Source organism: Papaver somniferum, chromosome 10 (genome assembly GCF_003573695.1).
Source record: "Papaver somniferum cultivar HN1 chromosome 10, ASM357369v1, whole genome shotgun sequence".
NCBI classification, from domain to species: domain Eukaryota; kingdom Viridiplantae; phylum Streptophyta; class Magnoliopsida; order Ranunculales; family Papaveraceae; genus Papaver; species Papaver somniferum.
The window spans coordinates 148,409,411-148,422,971 of NC_039367.1; the positions used below are offsets into that span (position 1 = coordinate 148,409,411).

The window sequence follows — 13,561 nt, forward strand, 5'->3', positions numbered from 1 at the left end:
TATCTGATGTAACTCCCTTGGTAAACATATCCGCCGGATTCTTCGAACCAAGAATCTTCTCGAGCTTCAACTCTCCTTTTTCTAAGAGATCCCGAATGAAATGATAACGGATATCTATATGCTTCGTCCTAGCATGATAGGATGAGTTCTTGGCTAAATGTATAGCACTTTGACTGTTGCTAAACAGAACATTATATCCTTGTTCCTTCCCCAACTCAGCTAATAATCCTTGTAACCAAATCATCTCCTTGCTCGCTTCCGTCACCGCTACGTACTCCGCTTCCGTTGTAGACAATGTCACCAACTTCTGTAACCTTGAGTTCCAACTCACTGCAGCTGACCCCATAGTATAAACATAACCGGTCGTACTTCGCCTTTTATCTACATCACCTGCGAAGTCTGCATCCACATAGCCCCTCAAAATAGAACCACCTTTTCCATAGCACAATGGTACGTTTTTGTTACCTCTCAAATACCTGAGAATCCACTTCGCGGCTTCCCAGTGTTGTTTTCCTGGGTTGCTTGCATATCTACTCACTACTTCCACTACATGTGCAATATCCGGTCTCGTGCACACCATGGCATACATTAAACTCCCAATAACCGAAGAATATGGTACGTTAGACATGTACTCATTTTCTTCATTTGTCTTCGCACACTGCATACTTGAAAGACGAATTTGACTTCCAAGTGGAGAACTAACTGGTTTAGCATTCTCCACATTGAATCTTTTCAACACTCGTTCAATATATTCAGCCTCACTAAGCATAAGTACACCCTTATCTCTGTCTCTTATGATCCTCATACCAAGAATATGCTTTGCTTCACCAAGATCTTTCATAGCAAACTCACTTGCTAATTGTTTCTTCAAATTCTCAACTTCTTGTAGAGATGTTCCGGCAACCAACATATCATCCACATACAGTAGTAATATGATGTAGTCAGAACCATTCCTTTTTAAGTAACAAAAATGATCTGCATTACACCGTGAGTAACCACTTCTATGCATGAAGTTATCAAACTTCTTGTACCACTGTCTCGGGGCTTGTTTTAAACCATACAAACTCTTCTTTATCTTGCACACCATCTCTTCCTTGCCTTTTACTATGAATCCTTCTGGCTGCTTCATGTAAATTTCTTCATCTAGGTCACCATGAAGAAAAGCTGTCTTTACATCCAACTGTTCAAGGTAGAGATCTTCAGAAGCCACTAGACTTAACACTACTCGAATAGTAGTCATCTTCACAACTGGAGAAAATATCTCGTTGTAATCAACATTAGGTTTTTGTTGGAAACCTTTCACAACCAACCTCGCCTTATAGCGAATTTCTCCATTTGCTTCAGATTTCATCCGATAAACCCACTTGTTATGCAACGCCTTCTTACCTCTTGGTAATTTTACTAACACCCAAGTGTCATTCTCATCAAGTGAATTTATCTCATACTCCATAGCAAGTTTCCACTTGCCTGAATCATCAGCCGCTAGTGCTTCTTTAATATCTTCAGGTTCGCCTCCATCCGTAAGTAATAGATAATTCAAAGCATACCTTGGGTTTGGTTTAGGAGTTCTTGACGATCTTCGTACTTCTTGTGAAACTATAGGAATAACTCCCACTGCAATAGAAGTCTCTTAAACTTGTACTTCTCTACCATCAGCAACATCATGCTCTTATTGTTCCACACTTCTTCCAGAAACATCATCAATATCGATATACAACTCTTTATCGACGTTGCTTGACCCGACATCTTCAACTTGTGTTGTATTCCTGTACTTGTACAAATCATTCTTATTAAAAGTGACATCTCTACTTCTAATAACTTTGTGACCCTCATAGTCCCAAAGTTTATACCCAAATGCGTCAATTCCATAACCAAGGAATATACACTTCTTTGCTTGAGCACCTATCTTAGACCTCTCACCGGGACTAAGATGAACATAACCAACACAACCAAAAACTTTCAAATAGGAAAGATTTACCTTTTTGTCGGTCCAAACCTCCTCTGGTATCTTCATATCTAATGGACTACTAGGTGTCCTATGAATTATATAAGCAGCCGTCTCCGTTGCATGTGCCCAGAAGGTCTCGGGCAAACCAGATTGCAACCTCATGCACCTAGCACGTGCATTCAACGTCCAATTCATACGTTCTGCTACTCCATTCTCCTGTGGTGTCCTTAGAACTGTCCTCTCCAAATGAATTCCATTTGTAGCACATAACTATAAGAATTTTGTTTTGTCATACTCACCACCGTTATCTGACCTTAGACACTTCAACTTCAGACCAGTTTCTGTTTGAACCAAATCTTTCCACTTCATACACCTCGAACTTATTCTTCATGAAGTAAAGCCACACCTTCCTTGAGTGATCATCAATAAAGGTGACATAATACTGGAACCCGTTGTGAGATGCAACATCAATTGGTCCCCATACATCCGTGTGAACCAAATCAAGTTTTGCACTTCTCAAGTCTCTTCCTCCTCTGCTGAAACTAACCCGTTTTTTTTTTTTTCAAGAACACAATCTTCACAAAAACTCATATCAACAGACTTCACCTTAGGTAGATATCCTCCCGAACATAGAATCTTCATGTTCTTCTCACTCATGTGCCCTATTCTTCTATGCCATAAGTTAGTGTCTTCACCACTACTAGCCACTGCTAAAGTAGTTCCATTTGAAGTCCGGTATAGAGTATTGACTCTAACTCCACGAGCTAATACCATATCCCCTTTCTTTACTTTCCAATTGTGTTTCGTTAACACAACTTCACAGTCATCATCGCAAACTTGGCCCACAGACACCAAGTTCTTCTTCAAATTTGGAACGTGTCATACATCCTTCAATTTCCATGTCGAACCATTGACTTTCAAGATCACATCACCCAAACCGATGATGTCGCATGCTTCACCGTCGCCCAAGAATACTTGGCCATAGTATCCTTCTTTATAAGAGATCATAATACTCTTATCACCTGTCGCATGGAAAGAAGCTCCCGAGTCTATAATCCAAGACTCATCTTGCTTGTCCTCAGAGAGTAGTAGAAAACCTTCCGTAATCACCTTCTTGTTATCAACAAGGACCTTCACCGGTTCTGGAGCTGCAACTACGTTGACTTCTTCTTGATTACCTTTGTTTCCACCATTATTAGCACCCTTTTTTTTCGTACAATCGCGCTTGAAGTTTCCTACTTTCTTACATGCCCAACACTCGACAACACCTCTAGATCGAAATTGAGATCTCCCCTAGAATTCCCTCTAGACTTCCATCTGGATTTGTTGTTGTTGTTCCTATTTGAACTCCTTCCTCTATCTTCATCATGCATACTTAAATCCGAGCTTGAAGAACTAGAAACATATCCTTGTTCTATTCTTCTCTCCTCTTCAGCGATCAACCTTTGCTGCACATCATCAAGCTTCAACCTCTTGCTCCCTGCAGAACTGCTAATGGTTGTCCTTGCAGTCTCCCAACTCTTTGGTAATGACGAAAACAACCGTAAAGTTTGAACTTCATCATCAAAAATAATACTAACTTTTGAAAGCTGAGAAATAATCGATTTAAACTTCCCAAGATGTGCTGAAATCGCTTCGCCTTCTTGCATCTTCAGATTAAATAATTGTTCACACAACATAATCTTCCCCGAGGCTGATGACTTTTGATACAACTTGTCAAGTTTATCCATAATATCCTTCGTACTAGTTTCCTCTTGTACCGTTATACATCTACGGATCACGGCTACACACTTGCGATCAAGAGTTTTCCATTCATCGTCTTTGCGTGCTCCCTTTTCCGGAACTCCACCCAATGGATCAGCAAGGTCTTTCTCATATAGGTAGTCTTCCATCTGAGACTTCCAAAATGCAAAGTTCTTCCCATTAAAAACTTTAACCCTAGCTACCGTACTTTCGTTATTATCACCCATAACTCCCACTCCAATCATACTATGATAAACCCTAAAGCTCTAACCCGAGCTCTGATACCAGTTGTCAAGATTTTCTTAGGGAATAATCACTGGCAACCGCGGAATAACGGATCTTGAGATATTATGATGAATAATAATTAAACCAAGCACAAGCAACTATAATAATACGAGAAAGATAAATCAACTCACAAGACACAAGATTTATAGTGGTTCGACCAATACATACAACTTGTATATATTGTCTACGTCCACTTTGAGCTGCACCAACTCTATGAAGAAAAAACGATTACAGCGTCGTGTGAATCCCAGCAAACCCTTGGTTACACCGCAATAATTACCCGAGACGATAACCTTGTCTCTTGTTCCTCACCAATATGCTATCACAATGAAACCCTAGCTTTAGCCCTAAAAGCTATATAAGAAATCTCTCACCGATCTCTTAATCGTTTTCTACACAATGCACACATTCTACAAGGCCTAATTACCTATTTATATAGGTTACAAACTTGGCCACCAAGAATTCTAAACGGTTTAGGAAACCCCTTCCCTAAATAACCACGACTATCTTTAGAAAATAATTAATTAGTCTTCAATAACTAACACTTATTAGAGAAGATGGGTTATAAAGGAGGTGGTTTAGGTAAGAATGGACAAGGTATTGTAGATCCAATTCAAGTTACATTAAGAGCCAAGCATATGGGATTAGGTTTTAATAATGATTATAAAGAAGTAAAGAATCCGGCGAAACCAATCGGAAAAGAGAATTTCGTACAGAAGAAATCACTGCCTCCGGTGTTTAATGAGAAACGGTGGTCGAAACAGAATCGCACAAAAAGAAAGAACAAGGATTGTATTACTGCTGCAGAGTTATTGGCGAGCAAGAAAGATGGTGGTTCTTCTGAAGTTGGTCAAAAGATTATTGATATGAGAGGTCCGCAGGTTAGAATTTTGACGAATTTGGAGAATTTGAATGCAGAAGAGAAACTTAAAGAGAGTGACAATCACATGCCAGAACTTCAATATAATATCAAACTGATTTTAGATTTGGCTCAGCATGATATTGAGAAAATTGATAGGGATCTTAGGATGGAGAAGGGAACAGTTGCAAGTTTACAGTTAGAGAAGGAAATGCTCCGAAAGGACGCTGGTTTGCAGAAGAAACAGCTTGGTAACATGGAGGAAATAGTTGCAGTGATGGAACGTATAGAGGCGGAGCATGGGATGGGTACTTTGAACGTAGAGTCGCTTTGAATGCATTTGCAGATATGTTACAGGGACGAGTACAGGTTATCTAACTTGTCTTGCATTGCATGTTCATATGCACTGCCGTTACTTTTCAAAGTGTTCCAGTGATGGAATCCGCTCGAAAACGCATTACATGGGTTGCAGCTGATGGCTTCATGGAAAAACTTGTTACAGGGAGATGATCCATTTTGATTACTCGGATGATGTTTCAGCTTATTACACCCAGTTGGTAATGGAAGTTGTTTTCCCTGCTATAAGGAGTTGTGGCACTAATACATGGGATCCCAAGGATCCTGAGCCATGCTTCAGCTTTTGGAGACATGGGAGTCGCTGCTTCCACCGTCAGTTATGCGGAGCGTTTTGGACAATGTGATAATGCCGAACTTGTCTAACGCTGTGGAGACATGGGATCCACAAAAGGAGACGGTTGCGATCCATGTCTGGGTGCATCCATGGCTGCCACTCTTGGGACAGAAATTGGAGAGTTTGTATTACACTATACGGTTTAAATTGGGAAAGGTGCTTCATGCTTGGCACCCGAGTGATGCGTCTGCATATACTATGTTGTCTCCTTGGAAGAGGTTTTCGATCCTGATAGTTGGGAAAAACTTGCTGTTCAATTTATAGTTCCAAAATTGGAAGAAGCATTACTGAAGTTTCAGGTGAATCCAGCTAATCAGAAGCTTGATGAGTTCCGTTGGGTTATGTCTTGGGAAACTGCCATTTCGAGTCGCCATATGGTAACAATGTTAGAGATGGGATTCTTCCCGAAATGGCAACAGGTTCTGTATCACTGGTTGTGCTCAAATCCAAATTTTGAAGAAGTTACGCAATGGTATTTGGGTTGGAAACAAATTTTTGCCGCAGAAGCTCCAGAACTGTTGGCCAATAATCGGATAAGGTATCAGTTAGACATAGGCTTGGACATGATGAACCAGGCTGTTGAAGGTATGGAGGTAACACAACCTCGGGGAAGAGACAACATTAGTCACGTACGTGTGACTGAACAAAGGCAGTTTCAGGCTCAACAAAAGGCAGCAGCTTATGCTCAACAACAAGCTGCTGCCACCATGGAAAGTCATGCTGACAGTATGAGTGAGCTCCCCGAAATGAGTTTGAAAGAAATTATTGAGGCCCATGCGCAACAGCATAAGCTGCTGTTTAAACCAAAATTTGGCAGGTCGCATGATGGTCTCCAGATATATGGCTTTGGTAACGTAAGTATATATGTTGATTCTTTAAATCAAAAGGTCTTTGCAAAGACAGAAGCAGGTTGGTCACTGGTGACCCTTGATCAGCTGCTTGAGATGCATCATAAATTTTCTCCAAATCGGCGGTGAGGACCAATGGGCTCGTACCACTATGGGATTAAGCAAAAGAGCTGCTGAGAGCCAGGGATGTCCTATAGAAGTACCTTATGATGGCCTTTGTAATGTAGTTTGTTGGCATCCATCTCAAAATAAGTTGAACTGTAAAACTCACTGGTTTTGCAGAATAGGAATACTGCATTTTAATTCAGGTAACAATTTATTCTAATTCTATATGAAGTTCACAGGCATTTCGATTCTTGTAGCAATTTAATCTAATTCTATATAAAGTATGTTTCAAGCTTGAAGTGAAACAACCCTTTGATTAATACAGGTTAGGAATTTTGAGAATAACCCCAAAAATGAAACAGCCAAAGGTTTAGAAACAGACTGAGGGTGTCCAGATGTTATGTAATAGATTCATTCAGTCAGTCCCCTGGAATGCTAGAGATGAACATAACCAATTTATAGATATCAATTGGCATAAACCTTTGTTTGTGTATCAAGCCAATTGTCAACAGTTTAGTGTTTCTCTTGCAGATCCTTTGCTCCAATCAGCTGCGCATCTGATTTCTTCAGCTCACCCTCAACTGCTTTCACCTTTGATCTTGCAGCACAGGAAATCTGACGTTGCTCCAACAACTCAGCCTCAAATTTCTGACTCCCATGAAACCCTTTTCCACACTGTCAAACCGCTCAAAAAGCTGCTGGGTCTTGGATTCCAGTATCTCTGTCATCTGTAGATTCTCCTCCCAGAACTCGATCCTTTCAGATGACACTCTAAAGAACGGTATCAATCTTCATTATTCTACACAAGTATGGGCTTCGCAGCTCTTGGATGGTCCACCAATTACACACCAATTTCACCAACTATTAGATTGGTTTGCTTCTCAAGCTCTAACCCTGTCTGGATCTTTGCCCTTAATCTTTATCAGTGGTTCAGTCCTCGGTAATCTTACAGGTTATCTCAACTATAACCTCACTAATATCACTAAACACGTACCATGTGTTAGAGTTGTACAGTTGACAAAAACGCGAGAACTTAAAAAGAAGCCATCCCTAGCAAGTTTCTGTAGTGAATTGGTGTTTTGCTTCTGCAGAATCCAAAAAAGGGCTAAGAAATTAGATTATGAAGAGGTACCAAGCTGAAATATGCCTTGACATACTAGAAAATGTCATAAATCCACCTGGTTCTGTTAAACTAGATTACCAAACAGATAAGATAATATCATATATCACTCTGTTATCCGGTTTGACTAGTACTAGCAAAACTGAACTACACGTAGAGCAAACAGGACAAGGACGGGTCAGTGGGGATAAGGAAAATTGATCCGTGATCATTCACTTCCCTAGCTTCCCTGTTAACATGTTCTTGCCGTCATATAGAAAAAAATTGTGACTGTTTAGGATATTATTTAAAGCCAGAAGCAAACACACAAAACTATGCACATCAAATCGAATTAGGAATGCTCAGAGCATAATATCAACACCAGCTTTGAACCACTTCAGAGCAATTATCTACTATACTTTCAAGTTAGAAAGTTTCAATCTTCCGAATAAAATTAAATGTTGGAAGGTAAAGTAGTAATCCTTCAAAGATAGTATGCTTAAGTAGAATTAAAAAATGGGACCTAGATCAGGAAGAACCAAAAAACATAAACTAAAGAATGCTTGATTTCTTGTACGCAGAGACTAGAAAGACGACCTTTTCAACTTCTAAGAATGTTAATGACGCATTTTTGAATATTGAGATTCTAAGTGGGCCTTCCAAACTCTACCCATGTTTTCAATTAAAACTCCATAAAGTACTGAAAATGTATTGAAGCAAGGGACTATTGGCTTACTATGAAGAACATGCAATTTCGGAACACAAAAGCAAAAAACATTTAAGATTATGTTTCTCACCCAAGTTGCAGCAGTCTCTGATCACAACTTGACATCAACATCAACTGCAAAAGGAAACTCGAGTCTCATCAATGAATCTAGTGTTTGTTCAGTTGGGTAGAGAATATCGATGAGACGCTGGTGAGTCCTGATTTCGAAATGGAATCTTGCGTCTTTGTGACCATGAGGGGATTTGAGAACACAATAAATCCGCTTCTTGGTGGGTAGATATACAGGACCAATGGTCTTCGTGTTTGATGTTCTTGCTGCATCCATGATCAGCTTGCACGATTCCTCTATTGGGGGCACATAATAAGACCTTAGCTTGATTCTAATCTTCGGTGTCAGTTTCATCTGAAAACAGAAATAACCTCCCACTGATTAATATAGCAAAATCATGTCACCCAAAGAGGGGAAGAGGCATTCATATAGAGACAGTTCTTACAGTTGTACCAAAAATACAATTAAACATAAGCTGCGGATAAGATTCTCAATAAGGTTGAACATAAATTGCTGAAATGGCATGCTTTCTCATCTGAGCAAGGCCAAGACCTAAAAGTAAAAGAGAATCAAACCTATTTACCTGATTTACAGCATATGAATTATGGCCAGTAGGTATGCAACGGTATCATTTCGCTTGACATGGTTGTCAAAAAGATACAGAGTATGAGGAGTTACGAAGAACAACCCTTCGGATGGACCAAAAGGTTTACTAGTAATTTGTAATTCATGCTAACAGAAGGCTCCCCTTGTCAATGAGTCAATGACAGTGGATTTCTTTAAAATATGTCTATTGTTTTGTATCAAATACCTTTACCACTACTACCAGGCTTTGCTTAGCTAATACAAAACTATGATTTTACATTTTTACCCGACAGGAAAACTAAAACACTGAAGCTGACAACCTCGTGGATAGAAAACTGTTTAAACTTCATCTGTGGAATGACCTAATTAGTAAGTACTAAGACATTAGAAATTCAAACACAATTAGGTTAGGCTTGACGGGACTTAGTTGCCTCCTTACAAGTTTTGGCAGATTTGATTGATCCATAAAACTTCAATAAGCCAATTTCCAAACTGACTCAATGCAGAATGTGATATTTTACCCACATAAAACCTCCTAAGCCCTCCATAAGAGATTAACAACATCATTTGAACATTTATAGCACAATTACTTAGAGGCTGGTCTAAACGAAGGTGCTTCTACAAAGTGATTAATGAAGAGCGGAACTAGTAGATGCAGTCATTGGGTGTTGATACTGAAATAGAGTACAATAATTTCTACTGAGGAAAAATTGAAAAACCCCAATAATTCAAAATGCAAAAGAATGAAAATAGGATCACGCACAACCTTATCATCCTCAATGGAAATTTTAGGTGTACCATGAATTTCAGATCCACCAGCAACCTACAAAACCTCAATCAAAAACAACAAAATGAAAATCCAAACATCAATAATCTAAACAAATAAAACCCATTGTTTTAAACACAAAACCCACCTTAATAGCTTCCAAACTGTCTCTGTCTAAGGACTCAGTGAAACTTTCTAGGGCTTCTAAAGTGTCAAGCAGCTCTGGGGAAGCAAAACCCTTAAAAGAAGGCTTTGATTTAAGAGATGGGAGTGTTGAGATATTTGAAGGGAAGTGAATCGTTGAGGGTTTGGGGGATTTTGAGGAAAGCGTGGAGTTGGAGCAGGGACGAATAGGGAGAGGTTTAAGGGTCGAAGAAGAAGAAGCCATTTTTTCCTGAATTATTCAGAAGAAAATGCAGTAGAGATCTTATTTGTGATTTTTGGTTAGGGCCGCCTAGGATCTGTTGTTTGGTCTATCCAGAAGGCTTTGATGATTAATGGCCCGTTTTGGCATCACTCAGGCCGGTTTCTATGGGGGTGGCTAACCCAATCATATGCCATGCCGGGTGGCCTGGTGGAGTTTAGGTCGCGAGGTCTAGTTTCGACCGCCAGTGATCGAGACTCCATCGATCTGGGTCGGTGCTCTACTATTAATATCACCATTTTTTTCAGTTTTCATTCACACAAATTTCTTCTTCCTTATTCTAGAGAGCAAATCATAGCGATTTTTTGCTTAACTTTTTTTATAAATGAGTATGAAAACAAATAGACAAAGAAAAAGAAATAAAAAGACAAAGAAAAATCTACAGCAGATAGTGATGTCGTCTGGGTCCAGGATAAAGAAAAAGAGTTCGTAAATGTTAGGCAACTAGTTGGACCTGGTGTATTACCTACCATCCCGACCGAGTTACTTTACCTGCACTAAGAGGTGGGTGGCCTGAAATAAGCGAAGTTTGGGCTCTTTCCTGAGGTTGTTCAACAGTCTTTGCGAAGATATCCTTGGCAGCGTTTATATTTCATGAAAGGCAAAAACCACAGGACTCAAGTTCTGCGAGTTATGATAGAACGTCGGTTGAATACTGCAAATACGTTTTTTCTTTTCAAGGATTTCTGATGTGGTAAGTTTTATTTTTACATTCAATAGTTTAATTTTAGTTTAGATATAAATTTTTAATTTTTAAAATTCAATTTTTAGTTTAGATGCAGACTTTAATTTTATGACCATGTTGTTTCTAGAGTTCACACAGTTAGATTTGTATACGTTGACAGGAATAAAATGTGAGGGTGATGTACTACAATTTAACAAATTAAAGTGGACATCAGAAGGAAGATGGAAACAACTACTTCCCTTGTACGCAAATGATATTGAAGAAAAGCCACACCCCACAATATTACACTCATATGAGTTGAAGGCTTTTTTGAAGCGTTATACTGCAAAAATGGATAATAGCAGAGTTGACGATTATCCCGAGCTTGAACGTATATTTAAGTTATGGGTGTTAGGCCAAGTTATGTTCCACAATGCTAACTCAGTGGCATTAATTGGTTTTCTCGAGTTTTTAGAAGATTTAACTAAAGCGCCAAATTATGATTAGGGGTTCTGCAATTTTAATTAAGTTATACTTAAGTCTCGATGAATGCGTGTGTAGGAATAAAAATAGCCTAAATGGATTTTGGGTCGTATTGGAGGTAAGAACCACAATCTTTTTTCTATTATTTGGTTCATTATCTAGTTAATTGTTAAACGGGTGATTCATTAACACAACAATGTTCGTCAATATTATTTTTAGTATTGGTGGTATACTTACTTCAGGGTTTGCGAACCTGATCTTCACGAAAACCCGTTTAATTTTTCTAGTTGTGTACAAATACAAAGTTGATAATTGGGTTGGTCAAATAAATGATGATCAAAATGTCACTACTATTCAGAGGATGCAGCAACTGTGCAGAAGTAATATCAACATTAAATCCATGACGTATACATTACGGGAAAAATATACATCTACAACTGGAGATTTACAACACTTCCCTAAACATCGTAGAAAGTCTTATGTTTTACAACTGGTTTCAAAGGAAGAGTTGTCGTACATCATCACTGCCAACCCTTAGGAAACAAGGGGTTGCACTAAGAAAACAAACGACAACTCCTTAATCAAAAGAGTTGTGACGACATTTAGCTATAACAACTTTGTTCCATATAGGTAGTGACTTAGCCTATCACAATTCTCACAAGAGTTGTTGAAGAAAACCAAAATATGATAATGAAAAATATGTTAGAGGGTAGATTCGAACATGAACCTACTGCATGGAAGTCTAGATCATCAACCATCCTTTCAATTCATAAGTATTGGTTTTTTTCTTTTTTTTTAATAGAAACCTATAACAACACTTATAAGTGTTGTTGAAGTAAAAATATATAATGTTGGAAAAAATGAGGTTGGCAGGATTCGATCATGAGCCTCAGGCATGGAAATCTACACTATTAACCATCCTACACTATCACAGATTCTGTCAAGTTTGTGGTTCTTTAATACATTGTCTTTATGACAACCCTTTATAAGTGTTGTAAAACAAAATGTAATGCTCAAAAAATAATGCTCAGCTGACTGAGCCGCAAACAGCGAGAATCCTTCTCTGTAATCAATCACATACATGCCTTCTCTGTAAACAATCATATACATTCTTCTCACCAAAGAGGGTTAAGTTCAAAAATGTAACTTCCCTTCCAAAACCATATAACTCAAATTGTAACTTCCCTTTCAATGACCCAAGCAGATACACAGGAAAAACTCTCAATCCCTGTATGTATGGCTATAGATACAAGCAGATACAATTAGATTATGCCAAGAGCTGAAGTATCATGTATGTTACACAAGCAAAGACACATAATTCAGGAATTGAAATAAAGAATAATCCCATTTAGGAATTTGTCAATCATATACTGGCAAAAATTGTCCATTTCTAAGAACGTAATTGCTCATATAAGACCATCAACTTTAAGCAAAGCAATGCCTGCAATGAACTACATGAATAAGTTTGGGGAATTATGGAAAGTATATTGTCAGCTTATAAGTTTGAAGGGAGGGAGCATATATATACGAATATAAGCAGATGTAGAGCAAATATGCACAACATGAGACCAAGGCATATTTTAAGTGGTCCGATATAGCAATCATAACAACTGACATGTCCCTTTTTCTCTCCTCCTTTATCCGGGATTGAGACCGGCAATGAAATGATATATCATTTACATTGGCGGAGTTAAAAATGGGTGTTTACTCAGAACAAACATTATAAAGGTAACAGAGCTAGCATTTTATAAATTAAGCACCCAAATGGAGCTGTTAACTGTCTATTTTGCAAGAACAATACTAGTGTTAGTAAAGGAAATACAACAAGAGCGACAATGACAGCAAAAATTCAATATAGTAAAAACAAAACACTATACTGACTTAACTTATGAACTCCCTTTTCTTCTTCCTTTTGTTCTTCTTCTTTGTCGGAACCACTATGATATATTCACCGTCTTCTCTTAAGTAGCTCTCGCTCTCGTCATCCATTTGTAAACCACGAGGTGAAGTATCCACTGGTTGGAAATTTGTGTCATGCTTTTCATTGTATTCCTCTAATTCATGGAAACCCCTAGGTGGTGGTTTCACCATCACATACCAGTTAGATGTATTTTACTCTCGAGAATAGAAAACTTGTCGCGCTTGTGTTGCTAAAATGAATGGATTGCTACAGTATTGGTTCTTATGCTGCTTTAAATTGACTAATGTAAAGCCATCTTCTACCTTCACACCAAAACTGGTGTGAGCCCAATCACATTTGAATATTGGAATTTGAAACATATGAT

General features: G+C 38.5%; 1 protein-coding gene and 1 pseudogene across 1 annotated transcript; one reads left to right on the plus strand and one right to left on the minus strand.

Annotated features, from left to right (window-relative positions):
* Positions 1-4,533: 4,533 nt before the first annotated feature.
* Positions 4,534-6,503, plus strand: LOC113316480 (annotated as a pseudogene).
* Positions 6,504-6,730: 227 nt separating this feature from the next.
* On the minus strand, positions 6,731-10,093 carry LOC113317518 (30S ribosomal protein S10 alpha, chloroplastic-like). The gene is made up of 4 exons (XM_026565641.1): positions 9,854-10,093; positions 9,706-9,762; positions 8,376-8,708; positions 6,731-7,564 (listed from the first exon to the last, which is right to left on the minus strand). Exons 1-3 carry the CDS (start codon positions 10,091-10,093, stop codon positions 8,397-8,399), a joined length of 609 nt encoding a protein of 202 aa, XP_026421426.1. The 3' UTR covers positions 6,731-7,564; positions 8,376-8,396.
* Positions 10,094-13,561: the final 3,468 nt, after the last annotated feature.